The 27953-nt window shown below is 51.7% G+C and overlaps 7 protein-coding genes across 7 annotated transcripts; 3 read left to right on the top strand and 4 right to left on the bottom strand.

Annotated features, from left to right (window-relative positions):
- The first annotated feature begins 89 nt into the window (after positions 1–89).
- On the top strand, positions 90–5566 carry SMAC4_07025 (uncharacterized protein). Its single transcript, XM_003349625.2, has 2 exons — positions 90–1064; positions 1139–5566. The coding sequence occupies exons 1-2, from the start codon at positions 587–589 to the stop codon at positions 5167–5169; spliced, it is 4509 nt and encodes a 1502-aa protein (XP_003349673.2). The 5' UTR covers positions 90–586; the 3' UTR covers positions 5170–5566.
- A 342-nt stretch (positions 5567–5908) lies between these two features.
- Positions 5909–8512, bottom strand: SMAC4_07024 (uncharacterized protein). The gene is made up of 2 exons (XM_066090552.1): positions 7419–8512; positions 5909–7361 (listed from the first exon to the last, which is right to left on the bottom strand). Exons 1-2 carry the CDS (start codon positions 8189–8191, stop codon positions 6077–6079), a joined length of 2058 nt encoding a protein of 685 aa, XP_065946052.1. The 5' UTR covers positions 8192–8512; the 3' UTR covers positions 5909–6076.
- Positions 8513–8698: 186 nt separating this feature from the next.
- SMAC4_07023 (uncharacterized protein) lies at positions 8699–12118 on the top strand. The gene is made up of 4 exons (XM_003349623.3): positions 8699–9808; positions 9868–10143; positions 10197–10481; positions 10535–12118. The coding sequence occupies exons 1-4, from the start codon at positions 8945–8947 to the stop codon at positions 12050–12052; spliced, it is 2943 nt and encodes a 980-aa protein (XP_003349671.2). The 5' UTR covers positions 8699–8944; the 3' UTR covers positions 12053–12118.
- A 299-nt stretch (positions 12119–12417) lies between these two features.
- Positions 12418–14018, top strand: SMAC4_07022 (uncharacterized protein). Its single transcript, XM_003349622.2, has 4 exons — positions 12418–12880; positions 13067–13106; positions 13190–13832; positions 13924–14018. The coding sequence occupies exons 1-4, from the start codon at positions 12543–12545 to the stop codon at positions 13953–13955; spliced, it is 1053 nt and encodes a 350-aa protein (XP_003349670.1). The 5' UTR covers positions 12418–12542; the 3' UTR covers positions 13956–14018.
- A 334-nt stretch (positions 14019–14352) lies between these two features.
- SMAC4_07021 (uncharacterized protein) lies at positions 14353–15752 on the bottom strand (the record flags this gene model as incomplete). Its single annotated transcript, XM_003349621.2, has 5 exons — positions 14353–14762; positions 14862–15023; positions 15141–15194; positions 15368–15438; positions 15680–15752. 5 exons carry the CDS (start codon positions 15750–15752, stop codon positions 14493–14495), a joined length of 630 nt encoding a protein of 209 aa, XP_003349669.1. The 3' UTR covers positions 14353–14492.
- Positions 15753–17075: 1323 nt separating this feature from the next.
- Positions 17076–18312, bottom strand: SMAC4_07020 (40S ribosomal protein eS1; the record flags this gene model as incomplete). Its single annotated transcript, XM_003349620.1, has 5 exons — positions 17076–17219; positions 17285–17786; positions 17906–17931; positions 18000–18084; positions 18299–18312. 5 exons carry the CDS (start codon positions 18310–18312, stop codon positions 17076–17078), a joined length of 771 nt encoding a protein of 256 aa, XP_003349668.1.
- Positions 18313–19926: 1614 nt separating this feature from the next.
- SMAC4_07019 (uncharacterized protein) lies at positions 19927–21025 on the bottom strand (the record flags this gene model as incomplete). Its single annotated transcript, XM_003349619.2, has 2 exons — positions 20089–21025; positions 19927–20030 (listed from the first exon to the last, which is right to left on the bottom strand). Exons 1-2 carry the CDS (start codon positions 20462–20464, stop codon positions 19927–19929), a joined length of 480 nt encoding a protein of 159 aa, XP_003349667.1. The 5' UTR covers positions 20465–21025.
- Positions 21026–27953: the final 6928 nt, after the last annotated feature.

Genomic DNA, 27953 nt, shown 5'->3' with positions numbered 1-27953 from the left:
TGGCCTGGTGTGGCCCCCGGCCTGGACAACCGAACCGACATTCGACCGCCCTCCCCGTCATCCCATTCATCCCATTCGTGTCTCTCACTTCCCGCTCACTACTACACTACCAAAAAAAGGGATCATTGATTACATTCGCTGACGCTTCCACCACGTCCCAAGTTCCGCCCAGACTCTTGGTAATACTGCTCGTTCTTTCCAACCATTCCCCCGACATCCTGCCACGTCCAGTCGTCAGTCAGCAATCCAGACCCCGACGAACAGCCTGCGACCTCAATTCGAAATACCTCGCTCGACCTTTCTACACTACTGTATTCCCCAGTTGCGCCCTTCATTTTCGCCACGGCCTTCCATCATCCCTCGAGCGCGTTCCGCGATAACCGTTTAGCGACACCCCCAATCCGTCCGCAGCCCGCCGCCGTCGTTTTCCGTTGCTCGTCTCCGACCACGCTTTGGTGCCATTCGGTCCGTCGCTAAGCGGGACTGTTTCTCTCCATCATAGGCCATCATTGACAGCAATTGGAGTTGATGGGCTGTTCATTCTACAACAACTGAACGCAACCGATACCCCCAGGGCCCGCCCTCCATGCATGCAGTCCCCGATGGATTGCGACGGACGCAGATTCCTATAGCCATGCCCTTCCTGCGACGCCGCGGTAACGCGGCCAGCGAGTCTGATATGCGGCGACACACCATCTTTGACACTCTTCCCGTACCGCCTGCCAAAGGAACCCATCCTCGACCCGGCTCCGCCACCGACCTTCCTGTTCTCGTAACCACGCCAGAGGAGGGAGAGGTCCCCCTGTCAAGCGTTCCCGTCTCGCCCGTGACCCCGGTGACCCCAGTGATGCCCACTGCCGATCTGGATGCAACAACGTCAAGTAATGCTCCCCCGCCTACGGGCAACGACCCTGTCGACCACTCCCTATCACCCTCCGTCCCCGCAGAGACCCCGAAATCCAAGCGTTTTTCCATGTTGAGGTTTCGTAATGCGTCCGACTCTCAGCTAGCGGCAAAGGCGAAGCTCCAAGCTGCCTCAGAGAAGCCGCCCCCTCTTCCGCGTCGTATGTGACTTTCCCCTCATGTGTCATTTGTTCGTATCTAAAGAGCAGTTACTCATGCCGTGTTTCAATTGTAGCTCCGGAGATCATCACCACCGCGCCTACCCTCGAACCCGTAGTACCGAAACGACGACCCTCGAGGATGGGGTTCTCCAGCCGGTTCGGTCGCAAATCCGGCGAACACTCCAGGATGGAACAGGTTGATGAAAGAAGCGAAGATAATACCTATGAGCGTCGAAAGAATGTGCGAACAGCTGGTGCGGACCAGGGAGGGAAGCAAATCACTTTTGACGACTCGAGGCGACCGGTGTCATCACATCACGCTCCTCCAGCTTATGGCGATGAAAGTACGACGACGTTGGCCCTTCCCATCAATCGATTATCCGAATCTTCGAGGTCAGATGCGAGCTCAGGCGATAGGGTATATGGAACCACGACGACGACCACCCATACAGTTCACACCACGACCACCTTCTTTAGGCTCCCGCGCAGGAAACCGAAGCAGCCCGAATCTCTGTTCCCTATTGCACACCTCCAAAAGAAGAACCTGGCAGAGGACTCTGATATGTCGATTTCCTCTCAGGGTCCTGCAGCTTCGTCAAACGCGCTAGTGAGGTCACGCTCTGGCACCCATTTAACACCAACCCCATCTCGGCCGTCAACTCAGCATGGTGCTACAACGCCACCGACAGGTTCTGCTATTCTATTCTCCAAATCGAGCTCACCAGCAACTGCTCTGTTCCGACCAAGTTCACGGAATTCCGGCCGCGCGTCACCTACACGGACACAGCTGCATAGGCGAGGTAGGTCCTCGACTCTGAGCTCCCTAGGCAAAAACTCGCCAAGAGAATCCACGGAGGATTACCTAGCTCCTCCAGCAACCGCCAGGGCGTCCATGTCAACGGGCAGGAAGAGCTTCGGGGATCTCCTTGGTCTCAGTCGATTACGTCAGAACTCTAGCTCAACGCTGACCCAACAAGGAGCCATGACCCCCATAACGCCAGTGTCGGGCAACTCGAAGAACAACTCGATACAACTACCAAGGGACTCGATTATTCTACCAGAACGTCGCGAAGATGATACGCCGGGCAAATATCTCGAGCGATTATTGGAGGTTGTCAGTCGGAGCGTCATTGCTGCAATTGTCTCCAAGGGTACAGACCAGTTCTCACAGGCCGTTCTCCGAAGCTACATGCGCAGCTTCAAGTTCTTCGAAGATCCGATGGACATGGCTATCCGTAAGCTTCTCATGGAGGCGGAACTACCCAAGGAGACTCAACAGATCGACCGTACCCTACAAGCGTTTGCCAACCGTTATCATGAGTGCAATCCTGGCATCTATGCAACCGCAGATCAAGCATACTTCATTGCTTTCTCATTGTTGATCCTGCATACCGATGTATTCAACAAGAACAACAAGCACAAGATGCAGAAGGCGGACTACCTCAAGAACACGCGCGGCGAAGGCGTGTTTGATGAGATCCTAGAAGTCTTCTACGACAATATCACATATACGCCGTTCATCCATGTCGAGGATGATCTGGATATCAATGGCGAGCGAATCATTGCTCATAAGTCGAAAAAGAAGTCGATATTCCCCCATGCCGCTCCCGATCCAGCAAAACGGGTTGCTAAGGAACCGATAGATCCTTACACTCTAATCATTGACAATAAGTTGGACATCCTAAGGCCTACGCTGAGGGAAGTGATGCATCTAGAGGATCCATACAACTACTTGGGAACGGCCAGGACGCTCAACATGAAGGAACTCCACAAGACCTTTTTCAAGACTGGCGTACTGCAGATAGTGTCAGCACGGTCACGACCAGACGCATTCATGTCTGATCAAACAGCCAACAACCCGCAAGACGCACACCCAGGCATCGTTGACATCAAGATCACCAAGGTCGGTATACTGTGGCGCAAGGACACCAAGAAGAAGAAGACCAGGTCCCCATGGCAGGAGTGGGGTGCTATTCTTACTGGAGCCCAGCTATACTTCTTCCGCAACACTACCTGGATCAAGCATCTTATGCACCAGTTCGAGGACCACGTCAAAAAGGGCCACGACGGTGACCCGTGCATTTTCAAACCGCCCCTGGAAGAGTTCAAGCCCGATGCTCTGATGTCGACAGATGGTGCCGTGGCACTCATGGACGCTAGCTATAAAAAGCACAAGCACGCCTTTGTTTATGTCAGGCACGGTGGGTTTGAGGAGGTTCTCCTTGCCGAGGATGATGAGGAGATGAATGACTGGCTGGCCAAGCTCAACTACGCCGCTGCATTCAGGACATCTGGAGTGCGGATGCGGGGTGTAGTTGGAGCTAATCTCGACGGGCAAGGACGCAGAGCCATGAGGAGGCTCGATACGGGCTCACAGCGAATCCAGACGCCAACAGGAGAAGTCTCGGTATCACGAAGCAAGATTGACCACAAGATGGCGCAAGACATATTGGCCGCTCGCAGGGCGATAATGCTGCAGAAGATTGCCGATGCCAACGAGAAGTTGTTGCAGACAGAGAAGACGCTGGAAATGCAGCTTCGGAACTCAAGACATCTCCAAATTCTGGCACCGATCCAACCCAAGACGCGTGAGCAGATGTTGCTATCCGCAGCGCGGATGGCAGCGCAGCTGAAGTGGACTAGGATGGAGATCTGGAAGCTCAAGTGTCATCGAGACATTCTCTTGATGGATCTCGAAGAAGAACGTGAGATGTTGGGCATGCAGGCTGAGACTGCCATTGGCGCTTTGACACCCAGCAAGGAGCCTCTTACTAGAGAGGACACGAGAAACAGTCGCACCTCTGCGTACCCGCAGAGCCCTCAGTCTCCTGTCCAGTCCTTGATGGGCAGAGTACCTACTGTCGTTAGGAAGCCAGACGAAGACTCTCCCCAAACTGACGTCTTCCAAACACCACCAACCAGCGCTACTGGCCCAACGTTCCAGCAAAAGGAGGTAGAGAATACTGACCCCCGCAAGAAGTCGGTGTCGAGTGCTGTATCTTCTAGCCGCTCCTTGGCAGCAACTCCATCCAGGGGGTTGACGAGCTCGGGCTCTAACTCGGAAAGCAAGTTCGATCAGGACGATATCGATGCGGAAGAGCGTGACCTCCTGGCGCAAGCCGGTCTGCTCGAGTCTGCTCGTCGTGGTTCGGAGCAGAGGCCTCCGAGCTTAGCCACGGATACGGACGGTAATGCTCAGTCTGAAAAGGAGAAGCACAGAATCCGCCGCAGCTTTCAGCGCACTCTTCGCGAGGGCGCTGGCCATATCTCCCACGCCCGCAGCCGGAAGGGTAGGGATTCTGCCAGCGCTAGCGTTGTGTCAGATGAGGCCGGCCAGGAGGGTCCTGATGTTCTCGTTCGCAGTACTGGGTCTTTTGTTGTACATGGCAAGAAAGCTTCGGTCATCAACTTTGGCACGGAGCTCCAGTTGCAGAACATGTCCCCGGAGGAGCGCATCCGTCACTGGAAGCAGCGTGATGACGCGTCGATCGCTGAAAGCACTGAGCGCTTTGGCTCGGAGAACGGCGGCAGCCGTGATCAGACCGTCGCGGAGGGGTCCGACTTTCGATCCATCCTGACAGCCAGGTCGGCGTCTCACGCCCGTCGTGAGCACCGCGGCTCTGCTGCCAGCGCCAGCACTGCGACCGCTAAGAGCTTCAGAGATTTGCACAGGAAGTACTCTGCTTCTCAGCATGCGACGACGAGGAGCGTTCCTTCATCGTCTGCGAACCTGGCCATTCCTTCTGACGAAGAGAGCGATGCGGCTGTCAGTTTCTCAGACGGCCGACGGACGCCTCTTCCTCCCATCGAGGGCGAGTCGGAGCCAAGCGAGGAGAACGGCGGCCCCCTGGGGCGACGTGAGGTTCTCAACGTGACGCCGCCGCCCAGCAACCGTGGTGAGAACCGCGACACGGTCTTTTTCACCCCGCAGTCTGCTCCTGCAGCTACAAGAGACGTTTCTCCGTCGCGGAGGGATAGTGAGGAAGAAAAGGATGTCAGCAACGATGAAGCCACCCGTCCTTCGTCATCGTCGGCGGTGGACGTGCTACAGGAAGGAGAGGAGTTGGTTGCGAGCCCACCACTACAAAAAGCTATCAATGCTTGATTCTCTTATTGTCATGATGGATGTGGCAGTTGTCTGGGTTGCTGTTACCGTCGTTGCTGTGTAAAAAAAACACCCATCTGTTTCAGAACCACATTCGCTCGATCGGTTATTATGATGCGTGCGACAACCATACATACATGATTCGAGTATATCTTATTAATATATCATTTATCAAAAAGAATGTTTTCCAACCCAAACAAAACTGTATATTATCACTCGTCTTCCTCAGACAAATACTTGTCTTTTCTTGTCCTTACGACGTGTTGTCCAGAGAACCACAGCAGCCCCTTTTCTGTCCTATGAAGCTAAATTCCTTCCTTTGTTGGCATGATCTCTCTTTTTCTTTGTTTTTGTAGCCTCAGAGCATGTACATTACATTACACTATTCAATACACTTGACTACAAAGGTTCCATGTCTGTCCGCTTCAAAGTTATCTCTATCTCGTGCCACGAGCGTTTCGGGCCGGCCCGTCCATTTACCAACCGGGCAATAACCGTTCCATTGCGGACCTAACATTTTTTTCTCTCTTTAATTTTTAAGTAGTTTATTTGCGTATGTTAAGGGGCAAAATGATAATTGCCGTTTGGTCACGAATAAAATCATATCCTACGACAACTACCTACAGCTTCGAAGTTGCTTAATGGCTGAGGTTTTTTTCTTAGCATTTTTTCCCTAATTTATAAAAATGTTACGCTCGGCAAACCAAATCTTGTACTACTAGAAAGATATTAAACATCAGGCGGACATAACTTCAAACTCGACAATCATCATCATCAAATCTGTATTTGTATTATGTACTCTAATCTTGGTTTGTCTTAATGTAAACATCATCGAAATCCAACACATCCTCTTTTCATTCCCCTGGTCACAACCCCATCACACTACCCATTCACTAAAGTCATCCATTCATTTCTTCCCCTTCTTCTTCTTCTTCGCTCCGCCACCACCTCCTCCTCCACCACTACCAGCCGGGTTCGCCTTCTCCACCTTAACCGACCCAGCACCGCCAGCGAGCTCCAGCGTCTCCTCGTCGCCCTTGACATACCCGCCCTGCGTCGCCTCCTGCGCCCGCTTCTTGCCCTTGCGGCCCTTGGGCCTGTAGCTGCTGCGGTCGCGCAGCGGCAGCCACCTTTCCGGGTCGGGCTGCTTGGCGGGGTCGTAGTTCTTGGGCAGTTTCCTCTTTCTGCGCTGTTTTTTCGCGGCCTGTTGTTGTTGTTGTTTTTGTTGCTGCTGCTCGCCAGTAGTCTGGTCGTCGTCCTCGCGGGCGCGCTTCTTGCCTTGTTGGGATTGTTGGGGGGCAACGACGGGGAGGGCGGCCACTCCGGCGTCGAGAAGGGCAGAGACGTCCACGCCTGCTGTGAGCTTCTCGACGGGGGACAAGGTGCCAAGGTAGGGCTCGACCTTGGCGAAGTCGCTGGTGGCAAAGCTGGCGATCAGTCCGGCCGTCGCGGTGCGGTCGTCGGGCTGCGCGGCTACTAGGTGTGTGAAGGCCTCGCCTGCTGCAGCCAGGTCCGAGGGGTGCGTGGAGCGGAGAAGCTCGATGCCGGCTTCGCGCAGAAGTGAGTCGCCGCTGCTGGCGGCTTTTTGCTTGGATTGCCAGTGCGCGGCGGCCTTGGCGAGTTCGGACCGGACGGCGGAGTGGCGGCCTTGTAGGCGGTAGAGCGCAACAGCGAGGGCGACGAGGCCGGGGGCAAAGCGCACGTCGACCTTGTTGTCGGATGTTGTTGCGGTCTCGAGGCGCTTGAAGAAGGCTTCGAGGACGTTGAGCGCCTGAGCAGGGTTTTGGAGTTGGATGTAGAGTTGGACGACGGTCAGGAGGAGGCCGACGTCGGTGGGCCGGGTCTCTAGCAGAGGGAGGATCCGGCGGAGAGCTTCCTTGCCGGTTTGGAGCTCGGAAGCAGCTGCAGCGTTGAGGGCGCCTAGATCGCACTTGCTAGACGAGATGGTCGGCTCGGCCTCGTTGGACAAGATCTTGGCGGTCTTGCTCTTGACGCCCGCAAACTTCTGCGCTTGAAGCTCGATGACGTACTTGTTGCGGCGGAAAATGGTGGCCTGCTCCTCGAACAAACGGTCGTTTCCGGTTACCACTAAGAGGGTGTCGGCGAGTCTTTGGGCCATGTATGGGTTGCTCTCAGACTTGAGGATAAGTGCATTGCTTTGGGCAATTGCCTTGGTTGATGCGTCCGAGATACTGGAAGATCCAAAGTCAGTGATGTCCATGCTGCCAGAGCTCCCAAACAGCACTTACTCAGAGAGGACAACTTCCTCGTGGAGCCTCGCAGCCTCTTCCAGATTACCCAGCTTCGTAGCAACGTAGGCTTGTTGTACGATGATGGGTGCTAGCTCTGACTTCTTGTCCTCCTCGCTCAAATCATCTGAAGCCTCGCACAAATCCCGGGCACGCTTGAACAGGAAAGCAGCCTTGGCGAAGTCGCCCTGGGCTATGCTACCGCAAGCAGCGTTGTATGCCGTCTCGAAGACCTCAAGTTCATCCCTACTGAGCTTCTTGTGCTCCTCTGACACAGCCCAACCCTTGCCCTGCATTTCAAGTTGCGAGTAGGTCGCCAAGATGTTGATTCGTAAGTCGTTCTCCTCGCCGTACATAGCATCCTCATGGTTCTCGGCCATCTCCTGATATAGCTCGGCAGCTCTATCAAACTTCTCGGCACGGTAGGCGACCTGGGCGGCGAGGTGCTTCATACCGCGGGTGTCGATTCCGGTGCTCTCCAGCAACTGCTCGGCAGCCTCGAGCTCGCCGGTCTTGTAGAGCGCATATGCCTTCTCGATCACGCAGGTCTTGTCGAGGGCGGCGCCTCCTTCAGCAATGGCACGGAGCGCATCGTCGAATCGGTCGAGCTTGACGAGCGCAACAACGCGGGTGTGCTGGGCAGTGCTAAGGTCGGCAGGGTTGCCCTTGGCGGCTTTGATGGCGGAATTGGCGAGCTTCAGAGCTTCCTCATGGTCGTCGATGCTCGTCCCGCGAAGGAGGGAGTTGAGGGCGGCGATGGCGGAGTCTGACATGGTGATAGTGGTGGTGGCCGCTCCTGGGGAGGAGGGATCAAGCGAGGATGCTGAGGTATGTTGATGCTGACTGTCTGTGTTGTATTATGTTGACATTATCCGCCGCTAGGTATTAGTAGTAGTAGTATGTACCCGGCCGGTTCTTGGTCAGAGGGAAACCTAGTCGAAGGGGGTGGGTGACGTTCACAGTGTCAACCGAGGATGGTGTCGCGATGATTGTTGGGCTCCGCAGCTTGGAGTTCTAGGTTCGAGTTGTTGAAAGCACCCCCTGTCACGATGCTCTCTGGCCTCCGCGTTGCGCTGTGCTTCGCTGTCCAAGACTCAAAGAGGCTCAATTGCGGGGCTCCCTAACTGTGGACATATTTTGGGATCTTGTGGGGTTCGGGGTGAGCCGCGCGGAGTGGCCCAAGCTTCCAAACACAGCCAGACAGCGCAGGGGTGCGAGCTTCCACAAAAGATATTCCGTCCATAGGATCACCTAGGAGATATGATGTTAATCTACTCGGTATTCAGGTTCCTTTCTATCGTGGCTGCCAAGCGGTAGCTCTTTGGTTCGCCTCCTAGAAGAACCTCCCTCGATCCCACTGTGACACTCACTTTATCCGCTCTCTTTACCATAACCTCCGAACCGATACCGTGAAGTTCTTATGGGGTGGCTCAAAAGGTCAAAATGGCGACGTTATATCAAGACCATATCTCCAAAGGTGACTATTGGATCACCCAGTTCTCGATAGCGCTCATGGCAAGTTGTTTATGATGACTCTTATACGTCTTTTCACTTTTGCTCTGGCTTCACTATGCTTCGCAATCTCAGCAGAAGCCTACCAGAAGAAACCCTCACCCTTCACCTTCTCTTCAACACCGAATGGGTTACAACTTGGTGGTCCAGACCTAGCCCCGGAAATCAGAGTTGCGCCTGATGACTTGCCCGGTGTCATTCGAGTTGCCAATGACCTCGCCGTCGACTTTGGAAAGGTTCTCGGTACCAATGCAACGGTCATTAAGGCTGACTGGAAATCAACCGCCTCCTCAAAACCTTCCAAACCCGTCATAATCATTGGCACAGTCGGTCGATCCACCCTTATCGATGGTCTAGTCGCCTCCAAGAAACTTGATACGACAACTCTTGTATCCAAATGGGAGTCGTTCTCATACCAAGTCATTCAAAACCCTTGGGATGGACAAGAAACTGCCTTCGCCATTGTCGGTTCTGACCTCCGCGGTTCCGTGTTCGGGGCGTACGATGTCGCTGAGAAGATTGGTGTCTCACCATGGTACTGGTGGGCTGACGTCCCTCCAACGAAGAGGCAGTATATCTGGGCGAGCGATCTCACTTACACAGAAGGCCCGCCTTCGGTCAAGTATCGTGGGGTCTTCCTCAACGATGAATCCCCAGGTCTTACGAGTTGGGGACATGCCAAGTTCAAAGACAGCCAGTATGGCAGTCCTTTCGTTACTGACTTCTACAAGCGGATTTTTGAGCTGGTTCTCCGTATGAAGGGGAACTACGTCTGGCCTGCTATGTGGTCTAGCATGTTCTACCTTGATGACGCCAAGAATGGACCGACGGCAACCGAGTATGGGATATTCATGGGGACAAGCCATCATGAGCCCATGGTACGTAGTGACAAGTGAACAAATGGAAGGATTGAAACTTCGCTTACAAGTGAATGCAGGCCCGAGCAGATAAAGAGCAAAGCAGGTTTTTGAAGGGCTCTTGGGACTGGAAGAGCAACAAAGGAGGCGTGCAGTCATTTATGCAAGAAGGAGCCAACAGGTCCAAGAACTGGAGCACGATATATACGCTAGGAATGAGAGGCTCGGGTGATGCAGCTTCTGCCACTCTGACTGCTGCCGCCCTGGAGGAGGTCATTGCCTGGCAACAATCCGCTCTGACAAAAGCCCTTGGGAAGCCGCTGCCACAAATCCCACAGGCATGGGTCATGTACAAGGTGCGTTGCCAAAGGTCTTTGATTTCGAACATGAAGACTAACAAAACATTCAGGAAGTACCAGGCTACTGGCAGAAAGGCATGAAGGTCTCCGATGATGTTACGCTTCTGTGGAGTGATGACAATAGGGGCAACATTCGCAGAATTCCCATCGGCAACGAACCAAACAGGAGCGGCGGTTCTGGGATGTACTATCATTTCGACTATGTCGGAGATCCTCGTAACTACAAGTGGATCAACACCATTCAGCTGCAAAAGACCTGGGAGCAGATGACTCTTGCTTATGACCGTGGAATAGAGAATATCTGGATCGCCAACGTGGGAGATCTCAAGGCCTTGGTATGTAGAAACCTATACGAGAGTCCTACTGTGCCTGCTGACTATTTTCGTAGGAACTTCCTACTGCCCACTTTATGGCCTTGGCCTGGGACAGGGAGAGCTTCCAGGCGGCTGACAGTATTCAAGCATGGCTCACCGATTGGAGCTCACGACAGTTTGGAGGAGCCGTGGCCGAAGCAACTTCTAACATTATGAGCACGTATGGCAAGCTTACGGCTCGAATGAAGTATGAAGATCTGAGCAGGACTCCGTTCTACTTCAACACTGTCAACTATGACGAGGCAGAGTTGAACTATCAGGAATGGGTCGACTTGCTCGCGGAGGCTCAAGCTGTACATGACAGTCTGCCGAGTGACGTCCAGGTCGCTTTCTTCGAGATGGTTCTTCATCCTGTGTTAGCGGGTAAGACAGTCTTTGAGATATACACCAAAGTCGCCATGGGAAGCAAATACGCAAATGAGCATCGAACTAGTGCCAACCAGCTCGCCAAAGAAGTTCAAACGGCCTTTTCCGCAGACTCATCCATAACCAAGCGCTACCACACTCTCCTGAACGGAAAATGGGACAAGATCCTTAGCCAGAACCACATCGGATACAACAACTGGCAAGAACCCGGTTCTCAGACGCTTCCCAAGCTGAGTTACACCACCTCAGCCGCCAAAAATGCCCTCATGGGAGTAACTGCTCAAGGAAACACAGCCCCCTTCCCTACCACCTCAAAGCTCTCCCTTCTTCCGCTTAGCCCCTTTATACCAAAGGGCGTTGACCGATGGGTAGAGATATACACCCGCGATAACGGGACCTTCAGCTACAAGATCACATCAAGCGCATCCTACATCAACATCACAAACCCGCAAGGCAAACTTACCGCTCCCGGTGGTTCATCAGATGCCCGCTCCTTAATTACAGTAGACTGGGCCTCCGCACCGTCTGGTTCCAGCGCGGCCACTCTCACCATCAGCAACGTCGACTCTCCCTCCACCGTCGCAACCGTCACCGTTCCTCTCGACAACGAAGCCATCCCCTCGGATTTCAGAGGTCACGTCGAATACGCCGGCGCAGTCTCCATCGAAGCTGAACACTTCTCTTCACCACCAGCCTCCTCAGCCGAGTACATCATCGTGCCCAACTACGGACGCACCCTCTCAGGAGTGAAGTTACCCCCCAAGACGCCCTCACAACCTGCCGGCGGCAAGGGGCACGTGCTAGTCTACCCCTTCTACACATTCACAGCTGCTTCAACAGCCACTTTAACCGTGTACCTCTCGCCTTCCGAAAATGCGAACCCGAACAGTCCGAATAAGTACAGCTTTAGTGTCGATGGGGCGAGCCTGGCCACGGTGCAGCCGGTTCCCATGGGCGATGGGAGCAAGCAACCGGCTGGATGGGCGGAGGCGGTGATTCAGAATGCGTATGTGTCCAAGCAGAGTCTGGGAAAGTTAGCGAAGGGAAGACACGAGTTGAGGCTCTGGCTATTGGAGCCGACGATGGTGGTGACCAAGTTGGTGGTGGATGTAGGCGGGTTGAAGAGTAGCTTGATGGGACCGCCTGAGAGCGTTTGGGTTGTGTAATGACGTGTTCAAGACAGGAGACATGTTTAAAACTGGAATCTGTATCCATATATACTTTACCTTACCGGCCTACCCGAACACGCTGGGGTACTCCCTCCCGAGTTCGCCGGGTCTAGACCTCCGAGACGGACGGGAGTGAATTCGGTGCTTGGCGTATGGAAATCGGTCACAGTTCTGTAAATGACGTAAACGGTCTGTGCGCTAATCGCTCTTATCGCTCAAACAGCTCAGTGGATCTCTCTCCTTGTATCAATGACTGTGACGGGCAACGACTTGCTTCCAGAAGGCGTGAATTGTGCATGAACCGATCCGTGCTAGGGCGGTAGTCGGTGATCTTTCTTCATCCCATCTCTTCCGGCGTACTATCTCTCTTTCAGCCTTACATATTTACCGATAAATCTTATTTTCAAAAGACCATCTCACGTACTCGCTTTGTCGACTCTTATTACATCCGAAATCTTGAGTCAAGCCTCAAAACACCGAAAAAGCAATGATGAGAATAGCCTCCGCCCGCACGGCCGCCCAGGCCGGGGCATCACTCGGAGGAGGATGCTGCTCAACCGCCATCTCAACCGCCGCTGGCGCCGGCGCCATCATGATGGCCCGAAGACTCTACTCCTCCTCCTCATCCTCCTCCTCTGCTTCTTCTTCCGCCGCCACCCCCTCGTCAACAACAACCAACACCGTGCCCCCGGTGGTTTCCACAATCCCTCTCGTCTACGATCTTCACTCGCCGGAGAACCCTAGGGTGCCGAACAAGGAGACGGAGCCGATCATTTTCATTCATGGACTATTTGGGTCCAAGAAGAATAACAGGAGTATGAGTAAGTGAGTAGCCTAGCCCTTATAAAACGTTTAAAAGCGCTTGTGCTATTTTTTTCTTTTTGAAAAGTGAAATTCGCTTCGTCAGATTTGGTCTTCGATGACAGGAATGATACCTAAGCAAACTTGGAAAAAAATTTTAAAAATTTAAAAAGGGGATTCCAGTAACTAACTTCATGTTCCTCTGCGTAGACAACTCGCCCGTGACCTAGGTCGTCACATCTTCGCTATCGTAAGTGAAGCCCTGCAAAAAGCTCCTCATGTTTTCACACCCTTCATACAAGAAAATATACAAGACTCTAACTTTCATACCAGGACCTCCGCAACCACGGCGAATCCCCTCATTCCCCTCGACACGATTACACCGCCATGTCTGAGGACGTCGCCGCCTTCATCCGGGCGCATGGGCTCAAAGACTCGACCTTAATCGGGCACTCCATGGGCGCCAAGGCCGCCATGACCGTCGCCCTCACGCACCCGGACCTGGTGCAGAACATCATCTCGGTCGACAACGCGCCCGTCGACGCGCGGCTCGAGTCCTCGTTTGCGCGGTACATCCAGGGCCTGAAAAAGATCGAGGAAGCCAAGGTATCTTCGCTCTCAGCTGCGGACAAGATTCTCGAACCCTACGAGAAGAACCTCGTCGTGCGCCAGTTTTTGCTCGGAAACCTGCATAGGCCGAGGGTCGACCCCGGTGGAAAGCCCAGTCCTACGCTGCAGTTCAGGAACCCGCTGGGGATCATTGGCAAGAGTCTGGATCACTTGGGGGATTTCCCCTTCAAGGACCCCCATCGCGTGAGGTTCTCCAAGCCGGCGCTGTTTGTCAGGGGCACCAAGAGCCGATACGTGCCTGATGAGGTGGTGCCGCTTATTGGACAGTTTTTCCCGCTGTTTGAGCTGGTGGATATTGATAGTGGGCATTGGGTGATTTCGGAGAATCCAGAGGCTTTTAGACAGGGTGAGTCCTCTTCTTCCTCTCTCCTTTCTGGGGCTTCTGTAGATTTTGGGTGACGTTGGTGATGCTAACTATGCCATTTTGCTGTGGATAGCTGTTCTCAGGTTCCTTGAGCCAAAGGAGTAAAAGACAACTGAAACTCCCGTTATGATATGGAGGTGGTAAGGATGTTTGTTGTTGTATTACAGATATTCGTTGGAGGCTATGGGATTCCCGTCATATATGACATTACCACGGCGGAGACGACAAAGACACGAAACAGACAACAAATACCGAACATCCCTCAGCTCTCGACCGGTGATCGAACATAAAGCGTCTTCTCGTCTGAGCGCTCTGGCCCACGAATACCGGTCTACCAACGAAATCTATGAGCACAAGATAATGCTTCCAAAAATGCCGAAGAGAGATGACGGGGAAGGAACATGCGATTTAGACATAGACGATAGACGATAGACAGGATAAGCAGCTAGCATTTTTCCTAAGCTTGCAGAAATAAGGAAAATCTTCAAAACATGCGTTTCGTAGCCAATCATGAACAGGCTGAAGGGGGTATCAGAACTCGTTTCTTGTGTGTCTTGTGTGTTCAATCAGAGTAACCAACTCCGGCTGCTAAAGAGCCGGATTATGTGAGATGGCGTGGAGGACGTAAAAGTGCGTTCCCAATTAGCACGCGCAGTTCGGAAGGGAGAAATAGCCGTTGTTGGTGGTGCTGTCAACCACAACCGTCCCGGAACGCCGTTTTGCCGTGGCGTTGGTGAGCAGACCTGGCGTCTGCACGATCTGGTTGACGATCTCCACAAATGGGCGGCGGACGTTCTCGCTCGTTTTGGAGCTTGCTTCGCAGAAACTGGCACCGTGCTGTTCTGCTAGTGCTAGCCCTTCTTCTTGTGTGACTTCCCGGTTGCGAGATGCTTTGTCAAGTTTTGCTCCGACCTGGGCGTTGCTGTGTTAGTAATGACCCGTGACCCCCTTCACTCCGATGAGGGCATATGTCACTCTTGACATTCATGATGTCCGGGGAAAAAATCTTACCAAGTACAGAGCCACATCCTCTACGGTGTTTGATTTGGCTTCGTCAAACCATCGTTCCATAGACATGAAACTTGCTCTGTTGGAAATGTCGTAGACAAGAATAACGCCATGGGCACCGCGATAGAAGCTGGTTGAAAGGGTTCGAAATCTTTCTTGTCCTGCCTGTCATCAAGAGAGCAACAATGACTCATTTGTCAGTAGCAAGCTCACAGACAGCGTATAGCATGGATGCCTTAGGGATGGGTATGTCAACATCAAGAAATGAGGGTCGTTGCTCACCGTATCAAATAGCGTCAGCCGATATGGCTTGCCACGGACCGCAAGTCTCTTGATCTAGAGGTATGACGGTGTTAGTTTACTGTTGCGCGGTAGGTTTCCTGATGATGAATTGTTGAAGGTAGCTCAGTGGGTGGAAATGCTTCAGTCTGGCTCTTGAGACTTGCGAATAAGGAACAAATCAAGAGGAACATGAGTGTTCAGGAGGAAATAAAAGAAGCATGTCTCACCTTGAAGTCGATACCAATAGTTGCAGCCGCCGTATCGGGATCGAATTCATCATCACAATATCGCATGAGTACTGGGGAAAATGTCAGAGACCATGTGCAAACGTTCATATTTGGGTATGCATTAAGCATGTTCAGCAAGCCCCGGATGCCTTGAGAGCATGGTAGCCGTGTCCTTTGCACCTCTTCCATCGGATATGGAGCTGTTTGATCTCATTACCATGTCCTCAAGTGAGATTGGACCCCCCAGGCGCAGATTACCATGGAGAGAATGGGGAAAACGTAAAGGTTTGAGAATCAGAGATGATAACTTACACGCTGACTTTCCAGCTCCTGATGGCCCGATCAATAGGATCTTGAGCGTAGGTAGGGCGTCATCCGAAGCCATCTGGCTGGGCGGGGAGCCCACGGGGCCAAGTGGATCGAACGAGGGAGGCTCAAGGGGAGCTGGTCGTCGGTTTTCTATCCTTGCTCCGGTCTAGATTGACCTGATTGCAGGTGTTGAAATGAGGTATGGTCGTTTCGAGGTGATGGAGTGAGGCGGTGTTGTTAGGTCGTTAGGGCAGGTCGGTAGCAATTGCGGGGAGCTTGTATGTAGAGGTTGGAGGTTGACAGTTGACAGGTTCGGAGGGGTCGTTGCTGGGTTATCGAAGGCGAACTGGCGCAAGCCCAGGGAGGTCCGGTATAATTGCACGTGTAAGTCCCGTCATTCAGGTGCGAACAAAAAAGCGAAACAAAGTCGTGATGCTTTCCAACCCTGCAATGTTACACTGTTCCGGTACGTCTTAGTTCCCGATCAGATTCCCTGGAGTCGTCGACGAGCTTGAGGTTTGTTGTTAGGTTTGCGTTTGCAAATCTTGGGTTGCTAGTTCCCCAGAAACTGGAGGTGCGCAGAGGTGCGTAATCGCCCCGTAGGTAACTGGGCTGGCGACAACCTGCCGCTTTGAGTGCACCTGCACCCTCATATGACGTTTCCTTATGTAAGAGCTGGACTTGCCAAAAATCGCGAGGGCAGGAGGGTTGGCTACCTTGACGGCCCAAACTCACGCACAACCCTACACCACGGGACTTCCAAGAGGGTTGGGGTTGGACTTCAGTGACGACGATCCTACAGTCACTCACAAAGTTGCACCATGGATATTGAGAATATTGGGATTGGCTTTGAACGCACTGCTACTACAAAGCACCAAGGGACGCGCGTGGCTGACTTGAACCGCCGTCCACCCGCCCTACATGGTGTTGTTGCTGCTGGATGGACTACTTGCTCGGACACCCGTCAACCACGGCTTGTGCATCCCTCTCTTCTCATGGCCAACCATCGGAAATCATGGGTATATGGGACTCCGGCTGCTTCTCATGACGATTCCTCGTAGCTGAAATTCAGATCCCTAAACGCCCCACAAACCCAAGTCAACGACGGTTACACAGTGCTTCCGCATATCCAGGCAAGGTCTCCCAAACCACGTAGAATTCGCTGAGCTGAGTGTCACCCCGTCTCTAAAAAACGACATTTTCAACCACCGCTCGACTTTTGGTCATTTGTGATCGTTTTTTGATTCCCGTTTTCTCATTGTCGGGAGGGTATTCGTTACCTTGACTAATACCATGATACCATGCCAATGCAACGAAGAAGCAAGACCAAAGCCCTAGAGAGGTATTGCCCGAGTGAAACCCATGCCCAGTGCGTTCATTCCCCAGTACCGACAACCCTTTATACGGACTCGAGAACGGTCTCCTTGAACTCACGCTCGACCTTCTGGCCAGCCTCGTCGGAGCCAGACTCGCCGTGGAGAGCCATGAGAGAGCCGAGGTCGAACTTGGGCTGCTTGAGCAGCTTGACCTTGCGGATGTGGACCTGTAGCGCAAAGAGTTAGCAAATCTGCTGCTGCGTCGTTTCCTCGAGCTGGTGGCCAAACGTACGTTCTGGAGGGGGTAGATGCCCTGGGTAGCCTTCTCAATCTCGCGGCCGATGACCTCGGGGATGAGCTTGGAGGTGAGCTGGGTGAGGGTGCAGCTGGAAGCCTCGCGCTGGATGATCTCGGTCATCTTGCGGCGGATGGCGCGGATCTGAGAAGAGGCAGCATAGGTGGTCTTCTTGATCTGGTTGGGGCGGCGCTTGGTGAAGGCAATGGCGAAGAGGCGGAGGAGATAGTCGTCGGTGGTCTTGACGGTGATGTTGGCCTCAATGAGAGTCTGCCACTTGCGGACGAGCGAGCGGAGCTTGTCGGAGGTGAAGTCGAGACCGTGGAAGTTGGTCAGGCAGTTCTTGCCCTGGATCTCATCGACACGGAGCTTGACCTTGCGGAAGGAGTGGTCCTCATCCTTCTGGAGGTCGGCGAGAGAGACCTCGAAGATGCGGCCCTTCAGAGCATCGTTGGCGTTCTTGAGACCGGTGGTGCGGTTGACCAGGGTCTTGCCGACACTGAACAAGCTAGTTAGAATATCGTTCTCGCATTTTGGTGTGTTGATATCTGGTCGAGTTGCGTGTGCGGATCTGGAAAAAAGATATCGGTATGTATGTAGGGCGGGCGGATGGCTTACTCTCTGACGTTGAAAGGCGCAGGGGCCTAGAGACGGGGAACCAGTTAGTTTGTTGTCACTCTTGGAGAATCGCGAATTCTTGTCGAAAACTCACCTTGATGCCGTACCAGTCCTTGCGGGCGAAGGGGTCCTGGGTCTTCTTCTTAAGACCCTTCTTGCCCTTGGACAATCTCTTGTTCCTGCACGCCAACACCAGTGATTAGCCGCTGCGCTGCTTGTGGGTTGTGATTTCGCGATTCGGATCGGGCGATGTTGTTTGTCTGTAATTCGCGACCGGGAGCTCGTCATCGCCTCGCGACCGCACGACGGCTGCGCGGACCGCTCATTATTTCCAATCCATCGTCCGCATCGTCATGGCATCGATTTTGGCAATATTTCGGGGTGACAACGTACTTGCCAACAGCCATCTTGACGAGCACCTGTGCCTAGGGACAAAATGTGCTGCTTGGGGTGGTGATGGAGACCGTGCAATCTGGGACGCGGAGTTTGGTTTTCTCTCCTCGAAGGGTGAAATTGTGTCTGTCCCGTTGTGTGGGCGTAGGCCGGAAAAACTGTGGTGGTGGGGCTTGCCAAGACCTAAGCCTGATTGGCCCCTCGGACCTTAGGGCTCAATGCCGAGCAGGGGGCCGCCAGCTGATAACGCTTATCGGTGCCAAGCTGCTGCCTCCACTCTTGTCCACAGCTGGGTCCCTTGAACTTTGGACTCTGGGGACTTTGCTTCCATCACTTCAGAGTGCAGGCATCAATCACTGGGCCTTCTTTCATTCCATCCACTTTTGAGATCTTAGTGAGTTCTCAACCACTGGTTCATTCCCGCCTTTGTCACCAAAACACCATCACCAAATCATCACCATTCGCCGTCAGCATCACCGAAACCCAAATCACATTTCAACAGAACCATCAGTGCGCCCATTTTTAGCAAGATGTGGCTGTGTTATTCCCAAAGTCGCACGGTTTATGGCCCCGTCACCTGTTTACCGTGGCCACTTGGCTGTTGTTTTCTGTATGAAGCATTCCCCGGCAACTGAACCTTGGCGATCGGATACGAAGCCATCACCGCTCAACAACATCACGCTATTTCACACCAGACTCACCGAAGCTCATCCATGTCCCAAATGTCTACCAACTACTCGTGGTTACCTGACAACACGAACATTCAACCAGCAGATGAGACGAGCAACCAGCCCCCATGTCTCTTACGTTGCTGCTGCTGCTGCTGGATTCACCGCCATCTCATCTCACGACATGTACGAAGGTTTCAGAAAGCACCAGGATTGTTTGCAGTTTGCAGTTTGCACTTCCATTCTTCAGTCCTATCGGGTATCCTATGTTGTTGTGTTTGTTGTACACAAGACAGTCTTGTCGTCGCCAACCGGACACGGCACCCCTCGGGGCACTCTCGCATCTTCAACAGTTGGCTGCGTTACAAAGTCCTAGGCGTGTCTTGGCGCCATAATTGCTGGCCGCGATGTCCTCATGACCAAGGGAGCTCAGGTTGGCCCACAGCTCGGTCGGGTAAATAGCATCACCAGCCTCTTCCATCCCCATTCCTCATCCCTTGTCCCCGTGGAATATCTCCTGCTCTCACAGACTCCGCCGAAACCACCCAGTGGGCACGCAGCACCCGCCAGCTACGAAATGTGCTGAAGCGGCGCGCCTCGCGTTGCCATCCGTTCGTTTCCCACCTCGAATACCTCAAAATTGGGATTCATAAGATTGAAGGAATCAAAAACGCTGGGATAATCCGTCTGTCCCTCGCCCATTTCCCTGCGCCCATTCATTGTGGACTGCTTGTGTGCCATGTTCCAATGACACCAGGGTCCTGTTCCTTGGGAATATCGCGCCTGCTGATTGCTTTTGCACGGCGGCGCAACTGTTCCCCGAGTGATAGAGGCTTCTTTTGGGTTGATGTCGTCTTGGTGAGCGGCCCGATGACGAAAGTGGAAGTCCGGGCTTGCTTGTCGAGTCGCGCAAACTTAAAAAGTCGAAAACAGATTTCCTCCCCAGTCCCAGCACACCTTTCAAGGAGACTTCATGTGCGCCTCCTTGTCCTCCTCTTGGTGGGGCGGCTCATACAAGTCAAAGCTGGGGAAGCTAAAGTACCGCTGCGAGTGCGAATGCGAGTCTATCGATGGGTTAGCTTCAATTCCGGAAAACAGTGGTGATAGAAGCAAGCAACTCACAGGAATCACGCAGCTCATCAAAGCCATCTGGGTTGCTGATAGGAGACGAGGATAGCTCACTGTGGCGACCCAAGCTATCGTACATCGGCGGAGGTGGTGGCCGTGTCGAGATGGGAGAAGTAGCTCTGGAGGTGGCTCTGGTGAGGGCGTCCGGCGATGAGCCGCCAGAGATGTAAGCCACCCTTAGGAGCTCCGTTGCTCTGCGAGACGAGTACGAGTTGGCGAGCGCATCTCGGCTGGCATTGGAGGTGGTGATGGCGGGCTCGGTGGCTGATGCTCGAAGAAGTCTTGGCCTCTGGCTGGGGCTCCGGGTGCCACGGGCCGTCGAAGAATCTCTGCGCGGCATGCGGCGCGAGTCGGTAGTTGATGACGCCATGTCTAACGTTGGTCTGGTATGTTGTTGATAGGTTGTTGTTATTGTTGTTGAGTGCAAGGTGTTGTAGTGTTGAACACCAAAAAGGGCTGGGCTTTCACATCGAATTCGGTCGTTGTTTATAAGGAGACGAAGAAGAAAGAAAGCAAAATGGGTGGGCTTCAAGTCGAGGCGGACCCGAGTATAAGAAGAAAAGCAGCCTTCTTGGGCTGAAATGTGCGATTCCGCTTAGCTACGGGGAGGTGTCTTACAGTATCATTCACAGCGGCACTTTCGGTTGCCACTTGTCAGTCGATGGTTGAGTCGGCCAGGGGGGAGAGGGGAGGCTAAGCATACCCGCCCGTTACCCGTTGTTGCCTCCGGGGCCGAGAGTGGAAGACCACCCTAAAACCAGCCCTTTGACACACCCAAACAAACCCAGTGTTGTGTGACTGTGCCTGTAATCCTGCCTAGATCAGGCCGGTACAAGTTGGCCAGGCCGTCCAACAAGCAACCAGGCCGGACCAACGGGCGATTCGGATGTATCTCCTGTTACATGAGGCATGTCAATGTGCATGTCACGACCAAACAATTTGTCTGGATAATAAACCGAGTTGGTGAGGTGCTTCTTCTCTTCTGGACTCGACCGCCGTACACGTCTGCAGACATGGGATGGCACAGCACCTGAATGGAGGACCCATGGATCATGGTACCTACCAAGTACACTACGTAGCTGCCGCAGGTCTTGGTCTCGTCCCCCCGTCCCCATCGTCCCCATCTTGCCAATGCCCCGGCCTCCCACCTCTCCCTCCTTTCCCCTCCACCCCTGGTCCCCGGTCCCCCATGTTGCCATTGATCATTGCTGGCACCCCCAAGATCCGGGAAACTTGGGCACTGGATGGAACACCAAAGTGTTGCGGTTTCTCGTCGACTGTGCTGACCGGTGGCCGCCGGGCCATTCAGAGCTTCACTGGCGAGAGCGGAGTCTCGGACATGCCAAGTCCAACGCTCTCCACGGCACTTCAGCGACGTTTTTTTCGCAATGCCCTACTCGCTGGTCCTTCTGTACCGCCGTCGCAGTAGGGTACCTCTGGCTCCTCCGGTGACCCAAACACCGCCAAAACGAAACATCAGGTGGGGTACACTCAGCGTCGACAGCCACTCAAGACTTGACACTTTACAGACTTCCAGCCTGCGACATGCAAGGTGGTTGCATCTTCTCACTTGACTCTTTTTCGAGCTCACAACTTTACTGGGCATTGGCTGCACACCGGGGAAACACTGGGGAGCACTAGGGACCCGAAAAGAAGGCCTAGACTACCCAATTCAGGAAACGCCGGTGGTCTCGCTCCAGTCCTGTTCGGTCTTGTTAGTCGATCGAGGCGTCCAGGCCCTCTTCGCCTAACACCGATACGGCCTTCTCCAGCTTGCCCAGAACCCGCCTGTCTCTTATTTTACTCAAGTTTTAGATCCGTCACTCTCGTGTATCTGACCAAGGCGAACAGGGCTTTAAACAGAGGCTGAGAACTGATCAACTTGAACAATGCTACGGTGCTAGCTGGAGAGAGGGGGGGAAAGAGACAACAGGTATGCAACAAGTCGTCCAAAAAAGGAGGGGAAGAAAAACAACAAAAGAACGGCAAGCCAGTGCGATTTGCAAAGAAAGTTGGAAGATTACGTATGTATTATTCTCTGGCAACAACGGCATCAAACACGGTATACCAGGGCACCTCGGCTCGTCAGGTACGGCTTCTTCTTTTGTGGCCCTTGTTGGCTGGCATATCTCTCATCTCGATCAAACGTCGGTCGCTGCTAATCATCCCCTCATCCGTCGTTTCTTGTCCAGCTGTTAGTATCAGTCCACCACGATGTACACGCTCCCACCTCGAGAAGCCGTAACCGAGATCCAAGCCAACCACCGTTGCGGACGATCGATACGTTGTCACTGTATTGTCGCAAGCGTTCCTGATTCTACCGATCTCGAATTTCCCTCGTGCCGACGACATGTTTCGGGGTAGTCACCCCCTTCCGCTCCGTTCCATTTGGGTTGAGGAGCAGTGGTCCCCTTCCTATAGGAACGAGTGCTGCATACAGCTGCTTCCTTTCTTCCAAGCCAAGCAACACGCGAGTCCCTTTCCCTGGGTTCCGGATAGCTTACCATCGAACGATGAAGGGTGGGAGTTGGGTGCTGTCGGTTGCGGGTTATGGTCACTTTGATGTGCCTTTTCTGTGATCGATATCACCCACCTGCAATCTCTATATCGGCCCAAAGCTCTGTCTTTTTCCCATTATCCATATGCATCCGCCTTGACCGGTAGCCACATCACAATCTTTCACTATCCCATTCCACCACACGTTTCACGGCGGGAAACCCGATAGACAGCAATCTTGGGATACACAGCGCATTCAGTCGATATATCGAGTAACACTTGACACTCCCGGTGAAGGATGGAGACGGATCCAGAGGGCCACTCGAATCTCGGCGGGGCTAAAGCTACACCAACCTACATAGTAAACTTTGTGAAGCTAGCTAGACATGAAAGTGTCATGTACCACGATCCCTTCCCAAATGGAAGCATCATCACTTGCAGAGTCCTTTCCAACCACACAGTATTGTTTCTGATTTTGTGCTATCTCATGCAAGGAGTACAGATGATAGCTGCATCTCCTCATGCCTTCCACACGTGTGAGAGGACATGTCGTGCGCGCAGCAGCCCGCCCGCCAAATAGTATTCAGCTTCCTATGAATGTACCTACTGGTTATCGTGTACTGTGGTAGCTAGCTAGTAGGCAACACATGAGCAACTAGTTCTCTAGTCAGACCCCGGATTCCGTCTCCGGCTCGATTCAACTGCCAAGTGCCTACACGCCTTGTGGACGGTTTGACGGTTGGAGAGAGAGTCACATCGAAGACAGTCCTCCCAAAAAGGAGGGGCAGAGGAAACCCCACCACTCATATCAATTGGACCAGTGAGAATGACTGCGTATTTTATCAACACTGCCGGCTGGTAGGGCATCAAATGGGCTCACTGGGCAGCCATATCTCATTCATCATCCATCCCGAACAACCGTTGGCTGGTTCACAAAGTATTCGCCGCTTTTTGCTCCGTCAGTTCCTAGGCAGTCGCTGCAAGTAAGCCCTGTCATGTTTCGAACCGACGTCGAAAAAGTTATCCGATGTTATGAGATCCATTGCAGTCAGCAATGCGTTCGCTTCTTCTTTTTCTCTTTGGTTTTTCTTTCGCGGAACTACTGCACCCTCGCCTTGCCTGGCTTGCGTTGCCTACAGCCTACCTATTCTGCTACTAGCTACTCATTGCTACTGCAAATTTTGGCTCCCACGCAAAGTTCTTGATTACTTGGGGGTTGTAGTGCGGTTCGGTTGGCGGGACCTTTCCCCAACCCTCTCTTTATAAAAGAGGGGGGAATTTTTCAACAAGATAGTAAAATATTATAGGGCAATTTCAACTATAGCTAAAGCACTAAGAAATCCAATAGTCCAGCTGAGATACATTGCATCCAAACTACATTAGAATTTTCTAAAATTTTACTAAGAATTATATACGCTTTTCTTTGTATCAGAATGTAGAATTCAAAAATTTGGGCTTTTATTTCTATTAAGGAGAGTTCGGCAAAAAAAAAAGGTATTATTTGGCTACCAAAGTTAAATAAGTGCATTTACGAAGTGTATTTTAGCATTTTAAAGTTTGGTACGCTTCGAATTTTTTTCTTCCATCATTCCTTTTCACTTAAGCTAAAATTAATGCAAATTGGAAAATAATTATTTGGAAGCCTTCTTAACTTCCTAGAATTTTCGTAATTTTTTAAAAAATGGGTTTGTAGTCGTTTAGTTCGCGAGCGTTGCTGCACTATTAAATTTCTTAATCCTTTGGCTGTAATTCAAATTGTCTTGTAATATTTCGCTGTCCTATTGAAAAATTTCCCCTTATTTTATAAGTAGGGGGTTGAGGAAAGGTTCCACTACTGCACTACAAACCCCAAGTAGTTTGGTTTTTATATGATCGACGTCGCCGGAGGCAGATACAGACAAGCTTGCGAGCTGCCTGCTTTAGTTTCCCCGTGCTGCTCCATTTTGTATCCCGTTGCATTGCGTCTTGCTGTCATGAGTCCCCAAGGCGCGCGGCGGATGATCACAGAACAGCGGATAGAAACATGAGCGAAGCACAAGAAGAACGCGAAGATCTACAGGATAGGATGACACTCCCGAGTCTCCGTCCCCGTGTTCGTCAGTTTAGGTTCGGTCAAGGAACACCTAAATGGACGTCCATTCATGTGGACCAATCCACAACGACCTCTTCTTGGAGGACACTTACAAAGACAGACAGTGAGTGACTTGCTCTTTCCGCATGCCTTCGGCCAAAACCAAGTCACTTTACTGCTATTACACAGTCTTTAAACCTTCTTCTTCACACATTCCACCCCCTCTCCCAAGAATCTCAAACCGAGGAAATGTTTCCGTCCTCCATCGCCAAAGCCTGTTTTTGAGTGATTTTACTCAGCTTTGTTGATTCTCATTGGCGTGCGTTTCTTACCTTCTCTTCCCTGATTCGCAGTCCCGCTCATGTTGACCTCTCTCTTGCTCACCTGTGACACACTTTTGCGGTCCTCACTCCGAAGCCCCCCTTCGATTTTTCATTCGCCAGAAATCAATAATGGTATCACCATGGGCCTTTTTCTCAGACTATCGAACCGCACGGCTGGAGCGAAGGTGGCGGCGAAGGGAAGAGGCGACGGCACCATCCTAGATCCTTTCTCTTCTATTGAATCCTATTCCCGTCCGTTCGATATTGGGTTATTACTTACTAACTTCCCATACATACCTAACAAGCCCTCCATCATTCGAGACATACCTACTGTGCGCCGTGCGACTCAAGTCAGCCACCACGCCTCTCTTGCTGGCAAGCGATTCTCAAGACGTCAGTCAGAAATAAAAAGACACAGAAAGAGGCTTAGGATAGACATCTCATCCTTCTTGCACGCCCCTAAAACTACCGATTTACAACCACAAGAAAGTATGGTACCTACCCTAGTCCCAGGGACCAGGGGTAATCCCATCTACGCACTCCGGTCTAAGAAAAGATCTCCTGATAATCACAAAACGTCAAAACGTGACGAACTAAGAGAGAAAGGCTTCTTTTCCCCGGAAGGATTGAAATGATGGCAAAGGTGGCTCCATCACTCACTCCCGATTCCCGCGGCGCGGCCTTTCTGGGCGTTCATCACTACAGCACGTACCTGCCAAGTCCTTTCTTTCCCCGTAGTTATACGTACTGTACTGTATATCACAATTCCACATTGAACATCACACTCGGCTCGGTGACGACCTGACGAGACCAAGAAGACGCCTCACCCGTTCGACCCGACCTTGCCGATCCGACTACCCTATCGACTCTTTCTTCTTCACCTCCACTTCACCTCACGTATTTGACCGTGCAACAGCCGGTCGTGGCGGGAGGCCAGCAAATCCTGTGACTGTGTGGGCTGTATATCATCTCGATCTCTTCTTTTGAAGAAGAGAAAATTAGATGTCTCCGAGTGGTTGGTTGGGCCGAATAGCACCTATGGACTCCTGATCCTCAGGCACTCTCCTACACAGTGTTTCTTCACTCTGCTTTCGCTCCCAGGAACACCACCAGTAATCTCTTTCTCGTGATCTCGAAGGAACCTCCTTTGGGCCAGTCAATCATCAGTTGGGTGTTTTGGGTCAGGTCTCTTTGCGTTGTTGTATATGCTCACCTCTACAGAAACCTTCGCATCAGTGTCAAGAAAGCAAAAAGGACACTGGCAGGACTGCATACTCCCGTCCGTCTGTCCGTTATTACATGTTACAGGCTGCTGCAGCTGCTGCAAAGGAACTGTATGTATGTATGTATGAATCAGCGCTAGAGACAAGTCAAATGTACTTGGCAAATATGAGTAAATATAAGTAAATACGCAAGTAAATTAATATTCCTACTTAACTTGAGCAAGTCAAATACAATCGTCAACTTGACTTAAATATTTACCCGCTTTCTTGGCAACACGGCAAAATCTTTGGGTTAGGGTTATGGGTACTAAAATATATATATTTTTACCCCTTGAAAATCGACCTACTCTATACCATAGGATTGCTATATATCTTAATTGCTAATATTCGTACCTAATTGTCAATATTCAACTTAGGCTACCCTATAATTCGAAAATTCTGATATTATTCAATTGCATACCTAATTGTCCAAATCTAACATTTTGAAGTTACACCGCTAGCTCTCTTCTCTTATAACGCTACTAAATTATTCTATACTCAATCGCACTCGATTGTATTTAATATTTATTAGTTTTCTCTTTTTCTTATTATTGATTAATATTAATTTCCAGTTACTATTATTAGTATGTTGCAATAGCCGTTATTTGAAATATTTCTTTCGTCGTCCTAAATTGCGATGAAACTTATTCGATTGTAATTAACTTACTAACCGTTTCCCTTAAAGATTTGTCCGCGTACGTCGCCGCTATTGTGACAAGGGCAGTATTCTGGGCTTGGAACAGTCGTTCAATTCAGCTGATAAACTACTTTGGTCTCGAAGGCCTTGTTGATCCTCTCAACCTCCAGGGGAAGGCTGGGCTTCAAGGCCTTCTTATGTCAAAGAGAAACGATACGTACTGGGGTACGTACTGGTCCTTGTCACCTGAGGCTCCAAGGCATTTATCTAGCGACCTGTATACATGTGGATCTTTCTAAATGCCTTCATCCATTCTCCTTCTTCCTTCTGGCGCCGGCCTTTGCCCGGGCGCTCTGCTTCTGCTTGGTTGGCCGTGGTTGCTTTTATGATGATAAGGTGGCTTTGTGATGATGTTTAGCGCCATCAGCAGTTCTGGGGTTAGCTCGTTTAGCCTGGTGGCGTTGAGGAGTTCGGGTAAGCCGTGCCTATTAGCCAAATAGTCTGGCCGAGGCAAGGCTGGCATTGTATGGCAAGGTTGGATTGATGTCAAGCATTGAGGCTCTATTGAACCTCAAACCAAGGAGTGTAGGCAGATGTCCGTGTGACAGCTATCGAGGCACTTAAAATTAGATATAGCCTCTCTATCAATAAGTAAATTAAGTTAATAAATGTCATTTATCTTAATAATTTACTTTCGAATGACCTTATATAGACGAGAGCTACAATTAAAGGAGAATAGTATGAATTAGAAATGTAATTAAATACTTGCTTTAAGCGTACTAATACCGGACATATGAATAATAAGTATATAGATTATATAAACCTATAGAGTGTCTAGTAATACCTAATTGGGCTACGCGTATAATTACATGTACGAAGGTGGTCGCTTGTGTGAGTTGCGCGCTACAGCACGACTCCCAGTAATACGTTTAGGGATCTACTAGTAAGTTGTTAATAAAATAAGAGTTTGTATAAGAAATGCGCCTAGCGAGCAAGCATTTGGCTTTTGATTCTTCCTTCAGCATTAATTTTTATAACGCTTTTAAATACTATATATTGCATTTGTAGAT

Source organism: Sordaria macrospora, chromosome 2 (genome assembly GCF_033870435.1).
Source record: "Sordaria macrospora chromosome 2, complete sequence".
NCBI lineage: Eukaryota > Fungi > Ascomycota > Sordariomycetes > Sordariales > Sordariaceae > Sordaria > Sordaria macrospora.
This window is presented reverse-complemented; position numbering and strand designations above follow the sequence as displayed.